Source organism: Phacochoerus africanus, chromosome 14 (genome assembly GCF_016906955.1).
Source record: "Phacochoerus africanus isolate WHEZ1 chromosome 14, ROS_Pafr_v1, whole genome shotgun sequence".
Taxonomy (NCBI): domain Eukaryota; kingdom Metazoa; phylum Chordata; class Mammalia; order Artiodactyla; family Suidae; genus Phacochoerus; species Phacochoerus africanus.
In genome coordinates, this window is record NC_062557.1 from 6,483,820 (window position 1) to 6,511,108 (window position 27,289).

General features: G+C 50.4%; 2 protein-coding genes across 10 annotated transcripts in view; one reads left to right on the forward strand and one right to left on the reverse strand.

Annotated features, from left to right (window-relative positions):
* The window catches only part of RAB37 (RAB37, member RAS oncogene family), a 50,075-nt gene that overhangs the window by 15,725 nt on the left and 7,061 nt on the right, over positions 1-27,289 (reverse strand). The window lies entirely within an intron of this gene.
* On the forward strand, positions 990-16,647 carry CD300LF (CD300 molecule like family member f). Of its 9 annotated transcripts, XM_047758611.1 has the most exons (8): positions 1,188-1,563; positions 10,418-10,747; positions 12,079-12,184; positions 13,235-13,347; positions 14,843-14,865; positions 15,181-15,315; positions 15,782-15,952; positions 16,274-16,647. In XM_047758611.1, the coding sequence occupies exons 1-7, from the start codon at positions 1,440-1,442 to the stop codon at positions 15,938-15,940; spliced, it is 990 nt and encodes a 329-aa protein (XP_047614567.1). In that variant the 5' UTR covers positions 1,188-1,439; the 3' UTR covers positions 15,941-15,952; positions 16,274-16,647. The 9 variants fall into 9 exon arrangements, with proteins under 9 accessions (XP_047614571.1, XP_047614572.1, XP_047614574.1 ...); XM_047758615.1 differs by lacking the exon at positions 1,188-1,563 and adding an exon at positions 990-1,156 and having other exon boundaries at positions 15,782-16,647; XM_047758616.1 differs by lacking the exon at positions 1,188-1,563 and adding an exon at positions 990-1,156 and having other exon boundaries at positions 13,238-13,347; positions 15,782-16,647.

Below are 27,289 nucleotides of genomic sequence, written 5' to 3' on the forward strand. Positions count from 1 at the left end.
CCCACCCCCACTTTCCAAACCAAATTCCCTTCGGCGTGTATTTCCTCCTGGGGTAAAAGGCCCCATTTGTTTGTTGTGTGCAGCGGCTTTAATAATTTACATCTCGACTTCCTCAAGCTGGAAGAAGTGCTTCCTGGAGAGAACAGTCCAGAATGTGAGGGGTCCGTTGGTCCATCCATGTCCGCCTTGGTCATTTCCTAAAGGATGTAAGAGAGTCTCATACTTTCCCCTTTTATCCTTTGCCTTTCCAGGGTGAAGAGTTCTCATCCCTTTCTGCTTCCGCTGTATGAAAACTGTTCCATCTTCTTGGGAACTTTTCTGAATCAGTGAGGACACGGTCCAGGGTGACAAGGTTCAGCATTTCAGATCTGATCCTACCTGAAGGCAGGGGCAGGATGAAGCTCTCGTACTGGCCTTTTAAGAAATAGTGGCCCTGGAGCTCCCCCTGGTCTCTGCAGAGGCGCGGGTTCGATCCCCAGCCCCGCGCAGTGTGTTAAAGGATTTGGCATTGCTGCAGGTGCAGCTTGGATTCAGTCTCTGGCTGAGGACTTTCCATTTGTCACAGGTGTGGTCATGTTTTTTTTCAAAAAATAGTAGAAATAGCGGCCTGTGGAGAGGATCACATCAGAAATCAGCCCAAGCCCCCTGTAATAGAGTGGGGAGCTCTTGACCTTCCAGGCTCTCGAAAATTTGGTGAGACTTGAAATTCCACGTTTAGAGCATCGTGTCCATCAGTCTTGGAGCTGAGTTCCACCTGCCTGTGTCTTCCCACCAGGGGAGAAGGCTCGAATAAGAACCAGTTGGACCCAGTGGGTCTACAAACTTCAAGATGATGAAGGGGCCAGGAAGTTCTCCTTTTAGAGAAACTGTCGTGGCTCCGGACAGGGAGGTGTTTCTCAAAAGCTTATTCGCTATCACTTCTTGCATTGCTAACTGCCTTTAAGTTTCACCCATCCCACTTCTTCCTCTTTTAGCTTGATTAATCAGTGGGAAGGGTCTGAAGGAGGAAGTACAGCGTGAGAGTGAGCGAAAACAGAAGGGCTGGAAGATGAAGGAGGCTGCTCTTGGTTCCTGTTGACAGGCTCCACTGAGGAGGACCCGCAAGCAGAGAAAATGCACCTGCTGATGCTCCTCCCCCTCCTCTTCCAGCTGTCAGGTAAGTGGAGCCTGAATCTGCCCAGAGGGAGAGTCTATGCGGCGGGAGAAAGTAGCTGGCAGAGGGAGAGAGGCCAGCAAGGCGTCCTGCTGAAAAACCAACCGCTTTTCTAAGTGGTTCCCTCCAGGCATGAGCCCGAGTATTTCACTCCCTCGCCCCCTCACGCAGGGATGCAGGGCTCACAGTGGCCAACAGAAATATGGAGCATGGTGCCCTTGATGAACCCAGCACCAGGCTTAACTCCTGACCATCCTGGGGCTGATCCCTCAAGAGGGACAGCCTGATGGCCCCTGCTGGTCAGGGAAAAACAGAGGAGCCCTGGTTGCTCAGGAGAGCTGGTGAATACTCGCTCCTGCACGGTCACCTTCCAGAAAGCATTACCAGCGAGGGAAGGCTCTGGGGGAAGGGTGAGTGGAAGGGGACCCAGAAGGGAGGGAACTAGATGGGGAGGGAGAGGCGACTCTAGGCTTTGGGTTTAGAAAGAAATAGTAAAATGGAAAGGGAGGTTTGCTTGGTAGGATGAAGAGGGAAGGGGGGCTGAGTGTGAGCAGAGATGGAGGCTCAAGGCAGCTTGAAGTTGATGGATGCCGTTTTGATAAAAAGCCAGGAGGATGTTCTTTTTTCTTTTTTTTCCGCCCAGATTTTTAATTGAAATATGGTTGACTCACAATGTTGTGCTAATTTCTGCTGTATAGCAAAGGGATTGAGTTGTACGTACATACATATATATTTATATATACTCTAAAAATATTCTTTTCCATTACGGTTTTGTGTAGGACATCGAAGAGAGTTTTCTGTGCTGTGCAGTAGGATTTTTTAGATTATCAAGGGGATTTCCTCTTTCTTTTGAAATGTTGGGGGTGCTTGGAGCTCCGTGTCCGGACGCCTTCTCTATCCAGGTTCACTCCCTTCTTGATCTCTTCTCTGCTCTTGGCTTTAAGTACCATCTCTAAGCAGATGACTCCCGATTTTGTAGCTGGACATCTCCCTGGACTCAAGACCCTTCTATCCAAAGGCCCGTTCCACGTTTTTCCACGTCTTTGCTCACATGTTGACACTTCAAATGTAATCTGACCACATCTCCCTCCTTGAATTCCTTTCTCTTCCATCTTTAAAAATTTTTTTTCCCCCTTTTTTTTTTTTTTTTTAGGGCTGCACCAGAGACATATGGAAGATTCCAGGCTAGGGGTCAAATCAGAGCTGGAACTGCTGGCCTATGCCACAGCTGCAGCAATGCCATATCCGAGCCGCGTCTGTGACCTACACCACAGCTCACAGCAACGCCGGATCCTTAACCCACTGAGCAAAGCCAGGGATCAAACCCGCATGTTCACGGATACTAGTCAGATCTGTTTCCGCTGTGCCACAATGGGAACGCCTCTCTCATCTTTTGTAAACCATGAACGTACGCTTTATTTATGTTTTTATGTATGTATTTATTTTTGGCCATACCCGCGGCATGCGGAAGTTCCTGGGCTGGGGATCAAACCCACTCCGCAGCAGCGAGCCCAGGCGCTGCAGTGACAACTCTGGATCTTTAACCCAGTGCACCACAAGAGAACTCCTTCTCTTCCATCTTTGTGTCTGGCGACGCCATCTTTTCAAGTGCTCGGGCAAAACCTGGGAGCATCCATCTCTTCTCTCTGATCCCATGATGATCCCTTGAAAATGTAAGCCAGATTCGGTCTCTTCTCTGTCCCAACCCTCCAATGACTTTCCATTTGACTCAGAGTGAAAATCCAGAGTCCTTACAGAGGCTGCAAGGTGGCACCGTCCGGGTCCCCCACCACACCATCTCCTTGGTCTCCTGTTCTCCTCTGCTCTCCCGGCTCAGCCCACTCCAGCCACACTGTTCTTTGAACGAACTAGGCACACTCCTCCCTCAGGGCCTTTGCACTTGCGGTTCAACCTGCCCAGAGAGCGCCTCTTCAGACAGCCACAGGCTCCAGTCCTCACACCCGTCTAGTCTTTGCTTCTCACTGAGACCTTTACTGATGACCCTAATTAAATGCAATGCTCTTGCATTATTTTCCCCTATGGTTTGTCCTTTCCTTACCCCCACCTACATAGAATGTAAGCTTCAGGAGGACGGGGGCCAGGGTTTTTATGTCCCCAACCAAAGTAGGTGCAGAGAAGACAAAGAGTAAGTATTAGCTGAATGAGTGGATGCCTCGAAAATGGTGGTGGTAACCGCTCCCTGCCCAGACCAAATCTTGCTCCTTATGTTCTCATTGCACTCAATCATTGAAACTCTCAATTAATATGACCTGGAGAGGACATTGCTCACGAGAATGTAAAAAGATGCAGCAGGTTTGGAAAGCAATTTGACTTTCTTGAAAATACTGAACAGTTGGTTACCTCCGGACCCAGCAGTTCCACTCCTAGGGATGAAGCCAGGAGAACAGAAGACAAGTGTCCAGGTGAAAAGCATGTATGCAAATGTTCATGACAACCGAATCCATAGTCGCCCCCAAATGGAAATGGTTTAAATGTACATCAGTGATAGAAGGATAATAAAGGGTATATACTCCTACCGCGGAGTATTATTCAGGCATGAAAAGGATGAAATACTCACCCAGGCTACACCCTGGGCGAATCTGGAAAATAGTAAGTTCAGTGAAAGAATCCGGGCACAAAAGGAATCGTGCTCTGTATGATTCCTCTCGTGTGAAATGTCTAGAACATGTACGTTTATAGGGACAGAAAATAGATGGAGTGGTCACCAGCCAGGGCAGGGACTGCTCGGGAGGACGGGGTTTCCTTTTGGGGGGGATGACAATATTCTGGAATTAGTCGTGATGTCTGCAAGGCTTTGTGACTGTCTACAAAACTGCTGAATTATACAGACTTTAAAAGGGTGGATTGGACACTATATGGAATGTATCTCAATAAGACAAGAAGTAGGAGCAGAGAGAAGAATTGGGAGCAGCTGAGGTCCCCTGAGAAAAGTTTCTGGGCAGCGTTTGCCATTCTGTGGTCGCGTTGGGGTCTGAGGTTCTGGAAGGCAGGGCGACTGGACAGCCCTTGTGACCTGTGACTCTTTCACGTGGTCCAATTTGACCCTTCACTCCATCCATCATAGAAAAAATGAAAATGATACTTCCAGGCAATGACGCATGCTGTGCACACAGCTGAACTAGCCACCCAGGCACCGTGTGACTTGGGGGGGCTGTTGGAATGTTTTCCATAGGGTGGGCTAAGAAGGAGTCCCCTGGGAAGGAGCCGTCTGAGCTCCTGGAAGCTCCTCAAGGAGCAGACCCATGAGATGGGGATGGCTTTTCAGGCACAGGAAACAGCAGGGCTGAGATGTGGAAATGAGCTTGGCCTTGGTACATTTGAAGAACAGAAGAAGGCAGCTTCCTGATTTTGCTTCACAGTGGCCTGGTGGGGCCGACTGGGAGGCTGCTAGCATCTCTTTGAGGCAAAGCTCTTTTTCTTTTTGTCTTTTTAGGGCCACACCCACAGCATGTGGAAGTTCCCAGGCTAGGGGTCGAATCCGAACTACAGCTGCCGGCCTACACCATAGCCACAGCCACAGCAGCGTCCGATCCAAGCTGTGTCTGCGACCTACACCACAGCTCAGGGCAACGCCAGATCCCTGATCCACTGAGCAAGGCCAGGGATCGAACCTGTGTCCTCCTGGATAGTAGTCAGATTCGTTTCCGCTGTGCCACAACGGGAACTCTGGAAAAGGTCTTAAGGGAGGAGAGAGACACGTGGTTCGTGGGTGGCTCAGGGACACTCAGCCTTGAGTTCAGGTGTGGAAACGGAGAAGGTGGCTTTGGGGTGAGAAGTTAGGGGACAGAATGACAGAGCAGAGAAGACACATAAAGGGCTGCTTTGTTTTCCCCGATGTCAGGGAATTGGGGAACTTGAGGGTGAGCAGATGTGACAGTAGTGCTGGTGTGTGTGTGTGTGTGTGTGTGTGTGTGTGTGTGTATGACTGTGTGTATATGGTTTGAGAATGATTGAGGCAGACCAGGAACATTTGTCGGAAGTGGAAGAGGCACGTATATGTGCTAATAGGAACTCAGTCCCCAGTGTGAATCTCTGGCCCACCTGTCGCCAGGCTCCCCCTTAACTTCTGATGGCAAGTAACACACTTACCAGGCACTGCTTCCCTCTTCTAAAGAGTTCATTGTTTTAAAAGTACACAAGAAAAAAAAAAATCAACCAGAAAGTTCCCATGGGGCTTAATAGCTTCATTTTCTGAGAGAAAAGAGATTCTTTTTTTGTTTTTGAGGTCCACACCCACAGCATATGGAGGGTCCCAGGCTAGGGGTCCAATCAGAGCTACAGCTGCGGGCTTACGACAGCCACAGCAACTCGGGCTCTGAGCTGCGTCTGCCACCTACACCACAGCTCATGGCAACACCAGATCCCTAACCCACTGAGCAAGGCCAGGGATCGAGCCTACAACCTCATGCTTCCTAAGTCAGATTCATTTCTGCTGCACCATGATGGGAACTCCAGAAAAGAGTTTTTTTTGTCTTTTTTTGCTATTTCTTTCGACCGCTCCCACGGCATATGGAGGTTCCCAGGCTAGGGGTCGAATCGGAGCTGTAGCCACCGGCCTACGCCAGAGCCACAGCAACGCGGGAGCCGAGCCTCGTCTGCAACCTACACCACAGCTCACGGCAACGCCAGATGGTTAACCCACTGAGCAAGGGCAGGGACCGAACCTGCAACCTCATGGTTCCTAGTCGGATTCGTTAACCACTGCGCCACGACGGGAACTCCCAGAAAAGAGATTTTTAATGACCTTATTTTTTTCAGAGAAAAATAAGATGCCCTGTCCAACTTAAGCCTCACTGTAAGTGCTGGCAGAGGTGGACAAGAGCCCAGCTGTGTCACCCCAGAGCAGAGACAAGCTGATGTCCCCGGCAGTGCTGGAGGCGGGGTCTAGTCCCAATGGTCACACATTGACTGTGAGTGATCACCTCCCCCAGGGCCCAGCGTCCATCTGATCGAGGGTTAGTCTGATCATCTAGGCTGAATAACCCTGCCTGGGGAGGATGGTGCTCCCTGGAGCTCAGGGCGGCCTCTGGGCCGGCGGGGGCCGGGCGGGGGTGGGGTGGGGTGGATTGTGACTGCAGAACAAGTGCTCTGCCAAGGTTGATGGCGAGTGACCACCTGGACAGAGGTCTAGGAAGTGGGTGGGACAGGAGTTCCCATCATGGCTCAGGAGTAACGAACCCAAGTAGGATCCATGGCCTCACTCAGTTGGTTAAGGATCCAGCATTATTACGAGCTGTGGTGTAGGTCGCAGATGTGGCTTGGAGCTCGAGTGGCTGTGGCCAGCTGCTGTAGCCCTGATTCAACCCCTAGCCTGGGAACTTCCTTAAGCCTTGGGTGTTAAAAAAGCCAAAAAAAAAAAAGAAGAGAGTGAAACACATGGCTCAAAGATCAGACCCAATACTAAATGCTCAGTTGAGACAAAGCAACTAAAGCTGGAAGAGCCATCTATGTTAGACGCATAGGGCTGCACACAAATGACCACACACTTACAGGTTTACATGGAGGCCTTCCCATTGTAGCTCCTGGGGACCAAATCCTAGAGGTGTCACTACTGGGGAGAGGGCGTGGCTATGTGTGATACTTACAAAGGCCCTACTGCTTTCTGTGGGGTTGAACTGCTATATTCCTTACAGCATCATCTTGGGGTCCCTGGTACCTGTGATCCCCACCAGCGAAACGGAAGTCATCGAAACTTAGTTGGTTTGATATGTAAAAAATGACATTGTCATCCACATGTCTTATTTCCTAGATTATTTAAACATTTGAATTTTATTGTCCACTGAATTTCTTCTTGTGACTTGCCTCTTCTTATTTCTCATCCATTTTCCAAATGGGATCTTGAGGTTTTTCTTACTTTTTTTTTTTTTTGACTTTTTGCCATTTCTTGGGCCGCTCTCCCAGCACATGGAGGTTCCCAGGCTAGGGGTCAAATTGGAGCCATAGCCGCCGGCTATGCCAGAGCCACAGCAATGTGGGAGCTGAGCCAAGTCTGCCACCCACACCACAGCTCACGGCAGCACCGGATCCCCAACCCACTGAGCAAGGCCGGGGACCGAACCCGCAACCTCATGGTTCCCAGTCGGACTCGTTAACCCCTGAACCATGACGGGAACTCCAAGGTTTTTCTTGTATAATATTAATCCTTAATCAAGAGGAACGCTATGAAGCAAGAGAAACACTCTTAATCCTTTCCTGTCTTATTTGTTTGAAATATTTGTCTCAGTCTGTTCTTTGCCTTTCAGTGTTTTGTTTTATGTTTGTCTGTTTGTTTACTGGTATGTCCACATGCTGTATTTTGTAGAGACCTCTTTGCAGGTATTTGCCTATATGACTTTTTCTTGTGTGATGTTGCCCATTAATTTTGTTTAGAAAGTTCTACCTGCCATCCAGAATTTTATAAAGATCCAGTTCTCTTTTCTTACAATTTAGAACATGCTTTGCTATTCTATGCTGACCTCTTTAATCTCTCCGAAATTATTTATTTATTTATTTATTTTTTATTTTATTTTTTAATTTTTTTAATTTTCCCACTGTAGAGCAAGGGGGTCAGGTTATCCTTACATGTATACATTACAATTACATTTTTCCCCCAGCCTTTCTTCTGTTGCAACATGAGTATCTAGACAAAGTTCTCAATGCTATTCAGCAGGATCTCTTTGTAAATCTATTCTAAGTTGTGTCTGATAAGCCCAATCTCTCCGAATTTAAATGGAGCAGCCAAGAGGTGACCAGATAGGGTCATCTCCTAACCCATCCCTTCCCTGCTTCTCTCTCTCTCTTTTTTTAATTAAAAAAAAATTTTTTAAGGCCACACCCACGGCATATGGAAATTCCCAGGCTAGGGGTTGAATTGGAGCTGGCACTGCCGGCCTACCCCACAGCCACAGCAACACTAGATCTGAGGCACGTCTGTAGCCTACACCACAGCTCATAGCAATGCTGGATCCTTAGCCCCCTGAGAGAGGCCAGGGATCAAATCCACATCCTCATGGATACAAGTCAGGTTTGTAATCTGCTGAGCCCCAATGGAAACTCCCCCTGCTCTTCTTATTAATACTCTATGGCATATATGAAATTCTTAAATAGACAAGGTCTTTTTTTAGGCTATTAACTGCATTCTGTTGATATGTTTATTTGGTCTTGTGAGATTTCCAAGCTGGTTTCTTTATTATGTGGCATGTACTTTACTATCTGACAGGCAAGTTCATGCTCACTGCTCATCTTTAAGATATTAAAAAGTCTGGGAGTTCCTATTGTGGCTCAGCGGGGTAATTACCCGACACAGTCTCTGTGAAGATGCAGGTTCAATCCCTGGCCTCACTCAGCAGGTTAAGGATCTGGCGTTGCCACAAGCTGTAAGCTGCGGCATAGGTTGCAGATGTGGCACAGATCCTGAGTTGTTGTGGCTGTGGTGTAGGCCAGCAGCTGCAGCTCTGATTTAACACTTTATTTGGGAAGAAAGAAAAATTTTGGGAGTTCCCCCCTTGCGGCTCAGTGGTAACGAACCTAACTAGTAGCCACGAGGACTCAGATTCTATGCCTGGCCTTGCTCAGTGAGTTAAGGATCCGGAGTTGCTGTGAGCTGTGGTGTACGTCAAAGATGCGGCTCGGATCCTGAATTGCTGTGGCTGTGGTGTAGGCCAGAAGCTGTAGCTCTAATTGGACCCCTAGCCTGGGAACCTCCATATACCGTGGGTAAAGCCATTAAAAAAAAAAATTTTACAATATATAACATTTTCATTTCAGGGTCATAGTTTAGCTCTTCTTTTGTATTTGAAATCTTTACGTCTGTCAATAAGATTTCACTGGGTTTGTGTGCATTTTTGTTCTGCAATTCCTGATTGTTTTTTGTCAAGGTTGTTCCTAGGTATTTTATACATCTTTATAACTATTGTAAATGAGAACTTTTCCACTTTCTTTTCCAACTACTTATTACTGGTTTATAGGAAAGCCATTGATTTTAGTATATTTATTGTGTATTTAGCCATTCTTTTGAATTCCATTATAAATTAAAATAATTTTAAGATTTAAAAATTTTCTGTAAATGTTATTTCCCCCAAATAATTATATATTTTATACTTTTCCATGTCTCACTACATTGGTCAGAATTTCCAAAATCATGTTACTGCAACGCCAGATCCTTAACCCACTGAGCAAGGCCAGGGATCGAACCCGCAACCTCATGGTTCCTAGGCAGATTCGTTTCTGCTGTGCCACCTTGGGAACTCTGATATATTTCTCTATCTTTATTTTTGATTTGGCCAAGCCTATGGCATGCATAAGTTCCTGGGCCAGGGATCCAACCTGAGCCACAGCAATGACAATGCCGAGTCCTTAACCACTAGGCAACCAGGGAACTCCTTAAAGTTTTCTTTGCTTTTTTTTTTTTTTTAGGGCTGCACCTGTGACATATGGAAATTCCCGGGCTAGGGGTCGAATCGAAGCTACAGCTACTGGCCTACACCACAGCCACAGCAATGCCAGATGCGAGCCACATCTGTGACCTATGCTGCATCTGGAGGCAACACTGGATCCTTAACCCACTGAGTGAGGCCAGGGATCAAACCTGCATCCTCATGGATACTTGTCGGGTTCTTAACCTGCTAAGCCACAGCAGAAACTCCCTTATTTGCTTTTTGACAAAGGGACAAAAGCAATTCAATGGGAAGAAGATGGGATCTGGGTGACATGGAGTGTAGCCCAGGGAGACAGTTGGCCTCACTGTTTTGGTCAAGCTCAAAGGCGGTCCTGCTAGGGTGGTTACTGTAGAGCCACTGGAAACAATCAGAACCTTGGCCAACAGCCTCTCCAGAGCTCGGGGATGGGGCTGCTTCAGAGGCATCTCCTGAGGTCATCAGTGCCAAGTCATTTCCTGTGGAAATGGGTCTTCTGGTCTTTCCTGCCCATAGGCCCAGCATAACACAGGGGACATGGCTGGGAATAGAAAGATTTCCTGGCCATAGACAGAGGGAGGGGGTGAATGGCAGGAAGTTACTATGGCTCTGTCAACATTTTTTTTTTTTTTTTGAGATCTGCAGCCGTGCCTTTTATGGAATTTTCCTGGTGGCTTTGACCCAATAGATTTTGAAGGACAAAAGGTCTCTCTGGTGGAAGACTTTTCCTTCCTTGGCTGTTACTCACCTCGGGAGCCCCTCGGGGTTCCTGGAGCTCTCTGCCCTGCAGGGGGCTGTGGCCCTGCCCTCACGGTGGGAGGTGACAGGCACGTGGGTGTGTGTTTTCCAGGCTCCTCTCCTGTCACAGGTCCGAAAGCAGTGAGGGGCCAGGAGCGGGGCTCCCTGGCTGTGCAGTGTCGATACACTCCTGGGTGGGAGTCCCACGGGAAGTGGTGGTGCCGAGGAGCCGACTGGGGCAGCTGCAAGATCCTTGTTCAAACCACTGCATCAGAGCCGGAGGTGAAGACGGACCGTGTGTCCATCAGGGACAATCGGGAAAACCGCACATTCACCGTGACCACAGAGCAGCTCAGGCTGGACGATGCAGGCGTTTACTGGTGTGGGATTGAGAAAGTCGGATATGACCACGGGGCCCAAGTTAGGGTGACTGTTGACCCAGGTAAGAGCATGTGTGTGTGTGGATGTGTCTCTCAGGGCCTGCTCTGTCCTGGTCCCCGAGGTCCCTCTCCAGGGACCTCGCTGTCCCTCAGAGGGAACTGTCCCAGAGGGTGTATGAGTCCTGAGGTCCCCTAGACACCCCGCTGACCCCTGGGATTGGGAGGGACAGGCTTCCCTAGATGCTCTCGCGGCTCCCGGGGCCTCCCCAGGGCGGGATGGAGCCTTTCCCGGCGCGTGAGCTTCCCCTCTGCACAGTCAGTGCCTGAGTCTTTGGCTCAAAGAGATGAAGGAAGGGGACGGTCCCAGGCTCAGGCCAAAGGGAGCCTCTTCCTTGGGACCCGGAGACCCCACTTCCCGGGAATGACCCCCCGGCACCCCTGGTGCCCGGTGTCCCAGCTCTTTCTGTGGTTCGGGGCGGGGACCTCACGGCTCCTGTTCCAGAGCCCATCTCAGGGGAGATACCGGGCCGGCAGAGTCGTGGTGCCGTGGCTAATTCCTGGGGTCTGGAAAGGCCTCTGCTCCCTGAAATCCCATCACGAGCCTTTGACGCATCTGGGGTTAATGAGTTTTTCCTTCCTAATGCTTCCTTCTAGAAGGCAAACACTCCTGGGCGTGTCAGCTCCGAGGTCTCAGTGCCTTGGTTTGAATGAGTTTATCTGTTGGGCTCTGCCCCCGCTGATCCTCGGACAGGGGGCAGCAGCTCACAGGGCACCTGTGGCAAGGGGGGCGGGCACCCAGTCAAGGGAGCACCCACCACGCCTGGAGCCTGGGAGGCAGGTTAGACTGCAAAGCGCAGCCCGTCCATCGTCTCGTCCATCCTGACACGGCTCCTGAGACGTGACCTTCCCGACTGTAGAAGCTTAATAACTTGCCCCAAGCAAAGGCTCTTCCTGAAGCTTATGATTTTGTTCAGGGCTGGTCCTGACCTTTGAAGGGACAGATCCTGGGGTGTGTCTGCCACCTGGACGCCCCCATTCTGCTCCTGTCCCTGTGGATAAATAAGATGGGGGAGGCACTGGCGGAGGTCCCCTCATGAGCAGCTGGAATGTTCGAAGTTCAACTGAGCACCAGCTGCCCTCGTCCTGAGGCGACCCTGGGCCCCTCTGACATCCTCCCTGGCCCTGTGCCAGCCCCCACCCCACCCCCGAGGCTCTGAGCGTCCTGGCGGCCAGGGAGATATGAGCCGTCCAGGCTGTAGGCCCCTTTCCATGCCCTGCTCTAGACGCCTCAGGGGACCGTGGTCCCCGCCCTTCACCCCAGGTTCAGAGCCACGTGCAGGGCTGGGGGCAGGTGAGCAGGCAGAGTAGTGTGTAATCTGTCTGTTATGCTAAGCACCCGCGACAGTGCCGACCACCACTTCCGCTATTAACACGTTCACAGCACCTGTCACCTCAGGAGTTGACTCCCTGAATATGACCAGCCACGGTTCCAATGGCAGGTAAGCCAGATCCGAGGTTACTGCTCCCCTTGGCCCACTCCTCCAACAGGGGGACCCTTTGTAGTCCCAGGACCGGGCCAGAGCTTGTCTCCCGCCCCTCAGGGTCAGGAATGCGGGGCCTCCTCTCATGCACTCTCACAGCTCAGGAGGCCAGGAATGAAATCAAGATGCTGGTGGGTTTGGCTCCTTCTTAGGGCTCAAAAGTGGCCTCCATCCCAGGCCTGTCTCTTAGCTTCTGGTGGTTGCTGATAAGCCAGGCATTCTTTGGCTTGTGGCAGCATCACTCCAGTCTTTCCTCTGTCATCATCTGGCCTCTCCCTGTGTGTGCCTGTGTCGCCAATTTCCTGTTTATAAGGTCACCAGTCATTGGATTAGAGGCCATTGTAATCCAGTATGACCTCATCTTAACTTGACTACATCTTATTTCCAAATGGGTCACCCTCTCAGGTTCCGAGTGAACATGAGTTACTGGGTGAGGGACACTGTTCAACCAGTGCAGAGGGGCAAGTGTAGAAGCGGGGAGACGTCGGAGTTCCCGTCGTGGTGCAGCGGAAACGAATCCGACTAGCAACCATGAGGTCGCGGGTTCAATCCCTGGCCTTGCTCAGTGGGTAAAGGATCTGGCATTGCTATGAGCTGTGGTGTAGGTCGCAGATGTGGTCAGATCCTGCATTGCTGTGGCTGTGGCGTAGGTCGGCACATACAGCTCCAATTAGACCCCTAGCCTTGGAACCTCCATATGCCACGGGTACAGCCCCAAAAAGCAAAAACAAAAAAAAAAGCAGCAGCAGCAGGGAGATTTTGGGGAACCTGTTGCCCTTTCTGTTTGGCCTCTAGATCCACTATGGAACCGACCTTGTGGAGCCCTCTGCTCCTTTTTTTTTTAACACTATCTTTGAGGGCACCCACGAGTGGGGGTATGCAGGCCGGGAACCACAGGCCTGTAAGTCAAAAGGCCTAAAGGTGTGTGGTCATCCCTGCTTCCTGGTGGGTGGCATGAGGCTAGAGGCAGGTGAGCCGGGGGCATGGAACAACCTTTGTCATTTCCAGCAGCATCTTCAGGAATCTCAGCACCCTTCTTCCCCTCATTTTTGCTGTGTTGCTGCTTCTCTTGGTGGTGGCCTCCGTCGTGGTTTGGAGGATGGTGAAGCAACAGAAGAAAGGTGAGGGGACCTGGCTGTCACCGGGCTGGGGCTGGGCTGGGTGGACGTGTGTGTGTGAGGCCAATGGCCACCGAGGTCATGTGAGAGCTATCTGACCAAGGGATCACTCACACACTCTGGAAGGGGTGCTGTCCCAAAGGCCCTGGCAGCGGGCAGCTCTGAGAAGCTGGAGCTTGGCAGTGAGCCCAGGAGGTTTTGGCATCAGATCTGCCTTGCACACACCCTGGCACCCCCCCACCCCATGCTCTTTGCACCCCTCTGATTCTCCTCCCTGTCTGTTTCCTGGTTTGGCTCTTGGTGGTGCAGGTGGCAATGGCCTTAGACCAGCAGCCCTCCTAGGTCACCCAGATGCTTTAGTGAAATTCGTGTGGTTGCCAAGGAGGTACTGAGTTGACATGGAGGCCGGGAGAAATATACACACACACATGTATACACACATGACGAATGTACACATATATGTACGAACACACATGTGTACATGCATGCACATGTGTGCACGCACAATATAGCTCACACATGAATGCACACGTATGCGTGTACACACATGTCGTGGTCCCCTGGGTTTCATCGAAAAGGTTGGGGGCGACTCCTCCTTTTGCTCCTCCTCTGCCCCAGGCCTTTCTCAGGCTGACCTACTTGTTCTGTGTAAATTCGCCCTTTAGGGAAGGGCCTCTGCTGGTGAGCCTGTGCTTGTCAATCACGAGGTCTGGGCTCAGCCAAACCCTTTTCCTGTCTGGCCCCACTTCCACATTCTCACAGTAATTGCACCTCCTCCGCTTCCCAGAACCCACAGGGCCCTGGGCTCTCCTGGGGCCCCTTTAACCCTGGAAAGAGGAGGCCTGACTCTTGTTCATCATATTTTCTCCAAAATGTATTGTCTGTGACCTACGGTCTAAGTACCTTCTGTCCCTCCCAGGGTCTAAAACCAGGGGGGAGGAGATCTTGTGTCTTCATTGTCTCCAAAGCAGGGGGCATGAGGGTGGCCAGGGGAGGGGCCGGGACGGAAAGAAATAGAAACCAGAGAACAGCTGAGAGCTGGACCGTCCGGTGCTGGTGCAGCTCGAATGCTCCATGGCAAGTGCAGCTTGGAGCAACCCTGTCTCCACGGACAGCTTGTGCTGATGGAGCCCTTGTGTGCCTGGCACAGCCAGCACCAGGGTGGCATGGGAGAAGCAGCCTTGGCCCCCCAGGTGCTCACGCCCTCCCCCAAAACTGGTTAGAATTCAGTGGGCCAAGGGTGATGAGAGAGACATAAATCAAGGGCCTTGGGATTGGGGGTGGGGGGGGGTGGGAGGGGGCTTCGACATCCGGGTAGCTGGGGAAGGTAAGTGTGACTCGGCCTTGACCCCTGAATGGTGAATTAGGTGGAGAAATGATGGCATTACCAGGTCTCCTCACTGAGCCTGAGCCCAAATCACCCCTTTTCTTCCCCAGGCCTGGGGATGCCTGTGAGTCTCTGGATGGCCTTTTTAACTGGCTCAATTTTGTCTTTTAGGGGCTGCAACATCCCCAGAGCAGGTAAGAGAGTCCCCGAGGTCAGGGCCGAGACACCAGACACCTCTCCCCCGCTTCCTCATTTTCTGTGGCCCGGGAGCACCGAGGTCCAAAAGTATCAGACACAACTTGTGCCCCCGTGTCCAGATTCTCATGGCCCAGCGGGGTGGCGCTGGGAGGATGCTGGGGTCAGCCAGAAGGGAGTGGGGTGGGGAGGGGGGCAGGCGTGGGAGACCGAGAGGAAGCAGGGGTGGCAGAGGAAGCTGGGAGAGGGGGAGCTGAGAGCCACATGTCCGTCCATGGAAGAGGAACCCGAGTTTTCGCTTCTACGTTCTTCAGCCCTTGGAGAGTGACCTCTGCTACGCAAACCTGAACCTGCAGGAGCCCAACTCTGGCTCTTCCCAGAGGAAGGCCTCCACCCAGCCCTCCTCCTCTGCCCAGGGCCACCCCAAGGATGTGGAGTATGTTACCATGGTACGTTCCTGGTGAGGCTGCTGTGGGCTCTGACCAGACCTGCTATTGCCCCTCCTCTGGGGATGGGCTTTCTCTGGCCCATGGGGGAGGTGGGCACTGGGCAGCCACCGAAAGCCTTGCCGGCAGAGCACCTGCGGGTTTTGGCCTTTGGAAGTCCCTCCATGCTGGGTCTCAGCCCTGGGAGACTCAGAATCCGGTCAGACACGGTCCTCATGTTGGGCCAGGGGAGAGCCAGATGGGCCGAGGGACCTGGGATTCCATGCAAATTGCATGCCCATTTCACATGCTGCCAAGGCACGGAATTGGGGGAGCGGGTCTTCGGATGTGGCCGGAAATTTGGGTGCCTGGCAGAGTGGAGGGAGGGGAGACTCCACGAACCCTGAAGGGTCTGTCTCCCCAGGCCCCTCCGAGGCCTCCTCCATCCCTGGGCCCAGCCTCTCTGACCTGGAGGACATGTCCCTTGCAGGCTCCCTTCCCCAGGGAGGACATCGCCTATGCAGCTCTGTCTTTGGGGGACAATGAGAATCAAGAGGTGACCTACAGCAACATGGGGGACCTCCTGGCCCACGATCCCAGTAGGAGCCACGAGGAGCCCACGGAATACTGTGCCGTCAAGAAGGCTTAGCCTGCGCTCCAGGTGCCCCTCGGACCCCCCTTGAGGCCTGCAATCACATTCCTGCTTTATCTGCTTTCCGCCCCCCGTCCCCTCCCGGGACCAGCTGGCGATGGAGGCCCACGGGCAGCTTAGGCTCGGGTTCGGGGCTCCTGGGGTTTAGATAGGGGTCTCTGCACATCCTTTTCTCTCCCACACAGCCTGGGAGGGGGCTGGGGTACACCCTGGAGCTGCTGAGGGAGGAATCACGACGCTAATGACAATAGTAATTAACCTTTATTTATTGCTGACCATGCATGATGGGTTGAATAACGGCCCTCAAATTAGTGGCATCTGAATCCCCAGAACCTGGCAACGTTTCCTGATATGGTACAAGGTGCCTTGCGGGTGTAATGGAGTCAAGGATCTGGAGATGGGGAGATTATTCTGGATTATCCAGCTGAGCCCTAAACATAATCACGAGGGTCCTTACAAGAAGGAGGCAAGAAGGTCACGGAGAAGATGGCGTGATGGTGGGAACAGAGGTCCCGGTGACGTGGCCAGGATCCACAGAACGCTGTAGCCTCTGGGAGCTGGAAAAGCCAAGGAACGGATCCTCCCCTGGAGCCTCCAGAAGGAACCAGCCCTGCTGACTCTTTGACTTTAGCCCAGGGGAACTGATTGCATCCTTCTGGCCTCTGGAATTGTAGGAGAATAAATTTGCATCGTTTTGTAATTGAGCCACTAAATGTATGGTAGTTTGTGCAGCAGCAATGGGAAAGAATATGCTATGTGGCAGGCACTTATCCCTAAAAGCTTTACCTGCAGGAGCTCATTTCATCCTGACCACAACCCGCAGAGGGTTTTATTGCCCCCATTTTGCAGATGAGGAATCTGGGTACATCGAGGTTCAGTGACCTACCAAATTTTACCACTAGCAAGTGGATAAGTTGGAATTTGAACTTGGGTGTTTTGGCTCTGCAGTGTGGGCCATTGATGTGTGTGTGGTGTGTGTGTTTGTGTGTGTGTGTCTGTGTCTGTGTGAGTGTGTACATGGCTAGTCACACAGGGACAGTCAGTGAGTGTTTACAGACACGGGACTTACTGCCTTTATTCTAGGATTCTGGCAGCTGTCCCTCTGGAATCCTGAATCCCATCCCAGCTTGTCATCTCCATGGTTACCAAACAAGTCAAGCCCCCAGCCAGGAGTCCCTCTTGTTCTCTGTCCCTGAGTCCAGTCTCCTCCCAGCAGCCAGAGTGATTTTTTTGTTGTTGTTGTTGTTCTTTTTAAGCCCACACCTGTGGCATGTGGAGGTTTCCAGACTAGGGGTCCAATCAGAGCTATAGCTGCTGGCCTACACCACAGCCATGCAGGATCCAAGCCACACCTGCAACCTGATCCATAGCCACAGCAATGCCAGATCTGTCTACAACCTAGCCGCAGCTCACGGCAACGCCGGATCCTTAACCCACTGAGTGAGGCCAGGGATCGAACTCGCAACCTCATGGTTCCTAGTTGGATTCATTTCTGCTGCGCCTCGACAGGAACTCCCCTGAAAAGGGACCTTTTTATGTCCTTAGAGATGGAGATGACTAGCCCGTGGTACTGGTGGAATTTGTCCAGTCTGTTCTACAGCTGGACAGAGCAGATTCCTGACTGGTGGTCCTCATGGGAAGCATTTAGGGTCTTTAGGTTTGGGGTCGAGTCTAGTCCCGTTTGTTCAAGCCTGAGCGTGCAGGGGAGGTGGTCGGGGTGGGGGAAGGGAGGCAGACCTGCGCAAGGCATGTGAAAGGAAACTGTTTCGTACTGTTTATAGATTGGTACCTTGCTCTCGTCTCAACCGTATCAGGCTGCTCCCTAAAGACTTTGCTTAGGCCAGTTTCAGGGCCTAGACTGGCACCTTTATGGCAAAAGAGAGGAGGTTCAGATGTGGTTCCTCTGTTCTGAGTGAGGGTGGCATTTCCTATTTTCCAGGAACGTACATGCTGTTAAGGCAAATGCCAAGACATCTGACCACTCAGCTCTGGGGAAGTGCCCACTTATTTTTAGCCTGACTAACGTTTCTGGGGTTTTCCTCTTTGGGTTTTGGAATGATTAATATTTAAAGATTTCACTCTATAAAAATTGGAGGGTTTGGTTAGTCTCCTTTTGAAAACTGTGTGTGTCTTTCCGGTTTTCAGAAGGCAGAGCCTCGGAGTTCCCGTTGTGTCTCAGTGGTTAGTGAACATGACTAGCATCCACAAGGACGTGGGTTCGATCCCTGGCCTCGCTCAGTGGGTTAAGGATCCCACGTTGCTGTGAGCTGTGGTGTAGGCTGGCAGCTGTAGCTCTGATTCGACGCCTAGCCTGGGAACCTCCATAGGCTGCAGGTACAGCCCTAAAAAGACAAAAAGACAAAAAAAAAAGAAAAAAAAAGAAAAGAAAAGAAAAAAGACAGAGCCTCTTTGAGAGTCAGCTGAAGGAGAAAAACAGACTGGGTTGGCCACTTTCAAAAGACATGATGAAGATAAACTTTGAAGTGTGGCCTAAGGCTACTCTCTCTTGACACCTTGAATATGGAGTCCACAGTCTTTTGGCCTCGGAAGGGCCATCAGCTAAAATCAGCTGCTTTCTGCATCAACAGCTTTTTCGATCAGGCAGGACTGATACGGAGGTCAGCCTTTTATTTTACCAAGTAGGTGCCTTCCTACCCAATGTAACTGGAATTGTTAATAGTCAGTTCATTGGAAAAGTTGGTTAAATTAAGGAATCAGGAAGGAATAAATACAATGTATTTATTATTTTATTTTATTTTATTTATTTTTGAGTTCCCATTACGCCTCTGTAGTAATGAGCCCGAGTATCCATGAGGACTCAGGTTTGATCCCTGGCCTTGCTCAGTGGGTTAAGGATCCTGCATTGCTGTGGCTGTGGTGTAGGCTGGCAGCTGCAATTCTGATTCAACCCCTAGCTTGGGAACTTCCATATGCTATGGGTACAGCCCTGAAAAGACAAAAATAAAAAAGATATATTCTTTCACTAATGGCTTTATTTTAGCTCAAAATATCTAAAAGTGTCATCATTTGCCACTATTAGGATGTTGATCTAAGCCATTTCTTTGCTTATGAGTCTGCTGGAAGAAGGGGCTTGGTGTCTTTTCTGTACAAATCCCATAGACTGTCTGGTGCTGGAGTTTCCAGGGGCAGGTTCCCTAATACGGAGCAAGGCCCTCTAGAGATTTATGAAGCAATCTGATTGTGAAACACTTTTTCATTTTTATGTTTTCACTCTGAATATTTTATAGTCTTCTTACTCATTCCTAATATGACATTTTAAAATAATGGCATGCTACCAGCTATAATGGAAAAAATAAAAATCATTATAAACAAATTTTAAAAATGGCACACTTTAATGGCGCCTTTCTAAAACATTAAATTTAGATTTTTTTAGAAATAACAGTTCTCTTTTTGTTGACACCCTATGTCTTTGGTCAAGCTCCTTTCTGTTTACATTCTTAATTGATTAGTTAAAAGACGAATTCATTTAATTACGTAATTATACTTAACCTGTATGACTGGCCTGAATACAGTTGACTCTTGTTAACCGTTGGCTCAGTCTAATAATCTGATAAGCGCATTGGTTGATCTAATAAGTTGGTTAAGAAAGGGATTGGTTAAGAAAGTTTCTACTAAACCACCAGTTATGACCATAGTTTCATTACAGAGGGGACCTCTGAGCACCCCAAGTCAGAAGAGTTGGCGGTATTTCTCAAGAGGGGCAGTTGGTAAGTTTCCGCCAACATAGATTCATGGTGTGTGTGTGTGTGTGTGATCTTACAAGTTGACTGGTATTTTGTTAAGGGCTGGTGTTTACATATGGACTAAGATTGGCAGCCATTGATCTTTTTAACATTTTTAAAAAAATGTTTTGCCTTTTAGAGCCTAACCTGAGGCATATGGAGATTCCCAGTCTAGGGGTCTAATCAGAGCTACAGCTGCCAGCCTATGCCACAGCCACAGCAATGCAGGATCCAAGCCACATCTACACCACAGCTCACGGTAACACCGGATCCTTAACCCAAAGTGAGCGAGGCTGGGGATCCAACCCACATCCTCATAGATACTAGTTGGGTTCTTAACCTGCTGAGCCACAACAGGAACTCCTGGCAGCCATAGATCTTACCCAGACTGTTCTCTAGACATGGGTTCTCTGCACTAGGTCCCAGCTGGTGTATTCTAGTGCCCCCTAAAGCTCTCTAGCAATTTTTGTCAGAACGCTAAGGTTGTCTGTCATGAGGGCCCTGCAGCCCTTCATCAGCTGGGAAAAGGGCTCCTCCAGTCACTCAGATTCCCCACCCAGCATAAGCCCTTCCCCAAAGTAGGCCACTGTGATTGCAAACTCACATGGGCCTGTCACGAGGGTGAGTGATTCCAGCATCTAGGAAGGGTCACTGACTCACTGGTTGGCTGCAGCAACTTTAAGGATGGGGTCAGAGTTAAAGAAGGAGTAAGACTCTGTTCCTAAAGGGTCAGAAATAAGAGTTGGGACATTCTGAAGTCTTGTGTGGTAGAAAATCTATGCTCAGCAGAAAGGATGGGATGTCTTCTCTGGTCTTCCAGAATAAAAATTCCAGCCTGGGGAGGTTCTGAAGCCTGCAGCTTCCAGAATAAAAATTCCAGCCTGGGGAGGTTCTGAAGCCTCCCACACCCTCTCTCATCACCCTTTCTATTTTCAGCGCCACAAACCCAGCTATCCCCCATCCCATCATTGCTTCATTTTAAGTTATAAAATATTTAGCTCACACTGTATGTCTATATAAGGTGTACATGTGTGATGGGGATAAGGAAGCAAATGCCCACATACTCACCACCCTAGTGAAGAAATGGAAAGTTACCAAGCCCCCTGAAACCATCTAGCTTATAGCCCTTTTTTGTTCCTTTCGAGGAGGAATATGCTTGCCTGAAGCGACTCTAAGGGTCCATCAGAACCCTTGGCCCAGGTTAACTGGCCTTGCCTTCATGTCAACTGGCGAAGCCATCAGACGAGCTGCTCTGCATTCTGCACTGAATTAACAGATCTGTGCAGCGCTTCTTGTATTAATGCTATTTTTCTCCCCCAGTAAAACAACAAGCCAATGCCTGCTTGATGGGTTTGTCACTGGGAGAGCCGCCGCAAGGAGTCGCCTTCGGGCATCCCCACATGGAAGGCTGCCTTCTATCAGGGATGACGAGGGCTTCTGCAATGAGGAAGCCACAGGTCACAACCCCTGGTCTCAGCCACGCTGCCCAATGCCAGCCCTGTAGTCACTGGAAGGAGTTGCAAAGTACAGACATGGCACTCATTTCAAAAGTCCACACAGCCTTACTAATAAGCCACAAAAGCAGAAGGACTAAATCCCAGAGACCCAGTGTCCTTCCCCTGAAACACCCTGATGTCTGTCGGATGGAAAGTAAGAGCAGAACTAGTGGAGAGGTGAAATATTTTATCTAAAAACATCTGGGACCCCTCAGAAAAAGCTGGGACCTGTTGGAAAGACAGCAGTGGGGATTTCCTGTTGTGGCTCAGCAGTTTAAGAATGCTACTAGTATCCATGAGGATGCGGGTTCAAACCCTGGCCTCATTCAGTGGGTTAAGGATCCAGTGCTGCCATGAGCTGCGGCGTATAGGTCACAGACATGGCTCGGATCCTGCATTGCTGTGGTCGTGGTGTAGACTGGCAGCCATAGTTCCTATTCCACCTGTAGCCTAGGAACCTCCATATGCTGTGGGTGTGGCCCTAAAAAGACAACCCCCCCCAAAACAAAAACAAAAACAAAAACAAAAACCTACTGTAGGGCACGGGGAAATCTACTCAATAGTTTGTAATAACCTATATGGGAAAAAAGAATGGATGTGTTTATATGAATGACTGATTCACTTCGCTGTACCCCTGAAACTAATACAACATTGTAAATCAACTAGCTATACTCCAATAAAATAGAATAAAATAAGATAAAAAGCCCAACTGAGAAAGATAAACAAGGGAACTGTATTCAATATCGTATAATAACCTATAATGGGAAGGGATCTGAAAAAGAATATATGTGTTATGCATATATATACATAAAACCAATATGTTATGTATAGAACAATATGTTACATATACCACGCACACACACACATAGATATACATAGAGTACAATTCCATTTTTATTTGAAGGTGTGTTTTGAAGTGATGGCATCACAGATACCTTTTTGCTTTGCTTTGCATTTCTCAGATATGTCGATAAATATGTATTACTAATAATGGCTCCCATGGTTAACTAATAGCCACCAGTAAAAGCTTACTATTCATCCAGCCCAGTGATCAAAGCACAAACACGCTTCTCATTTACTGCTCCCCAGCCTATGTGGCAGCCACTCGCTGCCCCTGGGGACCTGCCAGAGGCTGGGGCCTCACCTGTCTACCTCGGTGCTCTGAGCTGCCTTCCGCACCATGCTTCCCGCTGCCCAGGACCCTCTGCCACGAGGCAAAGTCATTCCTGGCCAATGACCCCCCGCACTGCTGACACAGTGATGGCCCCTTCACTCCTCAGCCATTCATCTGGCCCAGAGAATAAGACGGACCTTCGCCGGCTCTTCACAGCTCACCTGAGACCAGGTGTGGGGCGAGGCCAAAAGAAGGGAGGTACGCCCCAGAGAACAGGTCAAAACGACTGCAGAGACCTAGGCTCAGATCCTCCTGGGATTCTTTTTTTTGGGGGGGGGCCACTCCTGCGGCATGTAGAAGTTCCCAGGCCAGCGATGGAACCCACACTGCAGCAGTGACCCGAGCCACTGAGGTGACAATGCCGGATCCTTAACCTGCTCTGCCACCAGGGACTGCAGACCCTCCAGGGATTCTTATTTGATAGCAGGAGTGTTACATAATTTCTGGGCCTCAGACCAAAATAAACATCTGGGGCTCTTTGTACAAAAATTAGGACTCAAGATGACGACTGCCGAGTATCAAACCAATCAGAGGCCCTTCCTCATGGGGGGCCCGCTAAGCTGGCCTTGTTTGGCGGGCTTCTGCTTCCCTCTCATCTGCCTTCATGAGTCTGGGGGCTGCTCATGCCTAACCCCCCAGTGGAAAAATTCAGGCATCTTCACACCACCTGACTCTGATCCCCCAATGGGGAGGAAGAGCTTCCCTCTCTTCCAGCCTGAGCCTCACCTCCTGCATCCTCTCTGGGTGACTGAAAGTTGGGTCATCTTCCTCCATCTCCCCGCCACCTTCAGGGTAAGGTCTCGCTCCTCAGCCCCAAGAAACCAGTCGTATATAGGATGGCATCTGTTCATTTCCTCCGTCTGGTGATTAATGAACTAAGTTGGATTATTCAGTCTTAAGTGGCACCATGAGTGGGACACAACCAGTCCTATTTAGGCGGGAGAGTGACAGGTTCAGTTCTGTTCTTTTTCAGTCACTTCTTACTAAATGTTTAAGGAATACTGTGACCCAGCCTCCTCTGGGATTACCATAGGGGCATCTGTCGCTGCATCTAAAACGTCATTTTCCTTGGCAACTGCTCGCTCCCACTCTCCATGGATGGGGCACGGGTGGGACAGACCCCACCATCACGGGTGGACACGTGACCCATTTCAGTCCAATGAGCACTAGACACAGGGCTTTGGTTGAACTGAGGAGCTGTGAGGAGGTGACCTGGAGCTGCCGGCCACCACATGACCCCACGAGGAGAAGCCCACCTGTGATCAAAGCAGTCAGTGGGAAGAATACTGATGGGCAGAGAGAGCAAGGCAGGTGCCATTGTTTGAATGTCCACATCCACCTGAGCTCTGTGTCAGCAGCATCCCTGGGCTTCTCCATCACATCAACCAATGAATTCTCTCTTTCTTTTTTTTTTTTTTTTGGTCTTTTTTGCCATTTCTTGGGCCGCTCCCGCAGCATATGGAGGTTCCCAGGCTAGGGGTCGAATCGGAGCTGTAGCTGCCAGCCTACACCAGAGCCAGAGCCAGAGCCAGAGCAACGCGGGATCTGAGACGCGACTGCAACCTACACCACAGCTCACGGCAACGCCGGATCGTTAACCCACTGAGCAAGGGCAGGGATCGAACCCGCAACCTCATGGTTCCTAGTCGGATTCATTAACCACTGCGCCACGACGGGAACTCCTTCTCTCTTTCTTTTTTTCTGGCCACACCCATGGCATGCAGAAGTTCCCAGGCCAGAGACTGAACCCAAACCACAGCTGCTGCAGTGACAATGCCACTGTACCACAAGGGAACTCCCAAATTCTCTTTTTTACTTATGATGTTTTGAGTTGGTTTTGTCACTGGCAACCAAAAGAGTCCTGACTACAGAGCTCCCCTTTTACAGGCAGTCCCAATGCCTCGGCTGCTTCTGCTCAGTGCTGTGGAAATCAGGTGAGGTCACTTAAAACTTACAACTGCTTCGTAGACAGTAAAGGGCTCTGATGGAATGAATGAGGAAGGACGGTCACCTAACGCAGAACCAGGACAAAAGCCCAGGTGTTTTTTGTTTGTTTTACAGCTGCACCTGTGGCATGTGGAGGTTCCCAGGCTAGGGGTCAAATCGGAGCTGCAGCTGCTGGTCTCCGCCACAGCCACAGCCACACCAGATCCGAGCGGCATCTGCAACCTAGACCACAGCTCACAGCAATGCTAGATCCTTAACCCACTGAGTGAGGCCAGGGATTGAACCTGCAACCTCCTGGATACTAGTCAGGTTCTTAACCCTCTGAGTCACAATGGGAACTCCAAAAGCCCAGGTTTTTGACACCCCAAGCCCAGTTCCCTTTTGTTGCCAATGAGTTGCCTTCTGCTCTAAGAAAATCAGTGAAAAGGGGGGACAGAGCAGGTGGCAGGAGGGGCAGGGAGTGGATAGGAAAGCTGGTGGACAGGAGGGGGTGGACAGAGCAGAGTGTGGACAAGAAGGGAGAGGACGGGACAAGTGGCAGTAGGGGCTGCTCTGCAGGGTCTTCTCGTGCACCTGCTGTGTCCGTGATGCCTGGAGGACGCCTGGCTTTTCAGGCCTGTGGGGAGCAAGGGTCTTGGAGGGCAAGACTCTGGAGCTCACCCAGCCCCTCCCCTCTACCTTCTCTATGCCTCTCTTTACACGTCACCTTGTCATCCCCAGGGGTCAGGGCCCTGGTGTTTTTGACTCGGGATTTTTTTTTGGCTCAGATTTTCAGAGATGCTGAGGGAGGGGTGTCAGCTTCGCTTCTCCAAATCTGACTCTGCCAAGCATGGGCCCTGGATCTTTGCTCCAGGCACTTGTTGGAAGTGCACTGGGGAACCCCTTCCTTTCTTGGACATGGACTTGGAGGGATCCCCATCTCAGGCACCCAGAGCCATTCTGACCTTCAGAGGTGGGGCCCTGTCTTGGAGCTGTGGGTTTTACAGCCTTTCTGATCAGTTACAGAAAGGACCCAGAAACGTGGCAGCCTCAGAAAACTGCAAGCATTTGACCTGGTCCCCAGGCCTGCTTCCCACCATGTGAGACTCAAGGCCCCTGACTTTTAAGAAGTCTTCCTGGGATTAGCAGTGAGATTCTGCCGTATAGCCCAGGGAACTATATCTGATCACTTGTGATGGAACGTGATGGAGGATCATGTGAAAAAAGAATGTATATATAGGTATAACCAGGTCACTTTGCTGTACAGCAGAAATGGACAGAACACTGTAAATCAAGAATAATTTTTAAAAATTAAAAAGGAAAAAGAAGGCTTCCTGGGCACCGATGTCCATGCATCGCGTTGGGGGGAAGTTAGATGTGGCCTGAGTCCCCGGTGCCTGCTGGCTGACCCAGCCATCCTGCCAGACACTGCCCCTTGGGGTGGGGAATGGGCCTTGTTGCTGGGATCTCAGGAACACCTGGTACCCAGCAGAAGTTTGCTGAATCAATTCTCAAGATTCTCCACCAGGAATGTCCAGGTTCAAGGGGCACACGTGGGATGGGGAGGGGGTGGGATATGAAGGAATGGCCCTCCTCGCCTTTTTCCTCTTTCATGGTCTCTCTCCGGAAACCCTAATCCCTGAGGCCCTGACATGGGCCCTGAGTGAGATGGAGGCAGAGATGTGGGATGACAAGTTTGGGAGCATCTGGATGGTGGATGCTCCTGCAGAGGAAGCATCCCTCCTCCGCCGTCCTCCCCCCACAACCAGTCAAGTCCAGGGCATCCTCAAGTTCAAAGGCAAGTGGTCCCTAAAGGAGGCCAGGAAGCTGGGTCTCTGGGCAGAAGAGCAGGCTTACCTGATCTAGGTCACCATTAAATATAGACCAGGGAGGCAGAGGCCAGGATGGAGAGAATCTGAGGCTAGAAAGGAGCTGTGTACATGGAGGCTGTCCTTGCAGTCTAGCCAGCCTTCAAACCACATCAGCCTGACATCGTTCAACAGCGGAGTTCTCCAATCTCTCTCTCTCTCTCTTTTTTTTTAATTTCATGCTTAGCAAACCATTCCCTGATTATAATGTGGCTTGGCATCCAGGACAATACATCAGTTAGGTGAATTTGCTGAACACGAGCCTGGCTGGAGGGATGGATCCTCTCTTGACTGAGCGAAACTTAAGTCTCTGATCCTGTGGAGCTGAGGCTTCGCATTGGGCTCTGCCAACTGCCTAAAGCGATGACAATCTGTGGTCCCCCCGGTGAAGCCCTTGCCACCCTTCCCTGACTCTGTCTCTGCATTTCCAGCTTGCTAGGGTTTGGATCTGGGATTGCCCTTTGTTAGCTGGGTGACCTTAGGCAAGTTCCTTCACATCTCTGTGCCTCAGTTTACTCATCTGTAAAATGCAATTAAAAGAGAGGACTTGTAGGGTGCAAGGACAGACCGCGCCTAGCACAGTGCCTGGCACATGCGGTAAGGGCTGTTGTTATTGTTTGAACTCCCATAATACCTACGTGCTGTGACCTTGAACAAGGAAATTTATTTTTTTCCATCTGGCTTCCGAATCTCTATTTATGCTATGGAATTAATAATAGCATCTACTGGAAAAAGCAGGGGGTAAGAGTAAAGTGTCATAGCATATGCTACAGTTTTTTTTTTTTGTAAACTCCACAAATGAATTATGTGCTTATTTTTTACCGTTTATCATTAGCAGTTAACAGGCTCATGATGTCCCTCTGGACTGTAGGGCAGATGGTTTTAACACTTAGTTCACAGCCTCATGAAACCTGAGCAGGAGGAGGAAACGGGCTAAAAAGAAGGTTGCGGGCTGCTCCCTGCAGAGGGAGAAGGTTCCTGAGGGGTTGGAGTCCCCAGGTGCACCCACCAACCTGCATTGAATCTGTACCTGCATCTTCTTGTCCTTCCTGAGGTTAAGTGGCTTCTCCGTGTGACCTTGGGAGGGGCTAGAAGAAGCAGTTGCCAGTTCCTGTCTGTCCCCTGGGGCTATGGCTGTG

What these genes read in the sequence shown, in the direction of transcription:
- CD300LF (XM_047758611.1), top strand. Translation starts at nt 1,440, where the DNA reads ATGGCCCCTGCTGGTCAGGGAAAAACAGAGGAGCCCTGGTTGCTCAGG. An exon ending in TAGGGTGACTGTTGACCCAG is followed by an intron (nt 10,748 to 12,078) that starts GTAAGAGCATGT and finishes TGTTATGCTAAG; the next exon opens with CACCCGCGACAGTGCCGACC. An exon ending in AGCCACGGTTCCAATGGCAG is followed by an intron (nt 12,185 to 13,234) that starts GTAAGCCAGATC and finishes TGTCATTTCCAG; the next exon opens with CAGCATCTTCAGGAATCTCA.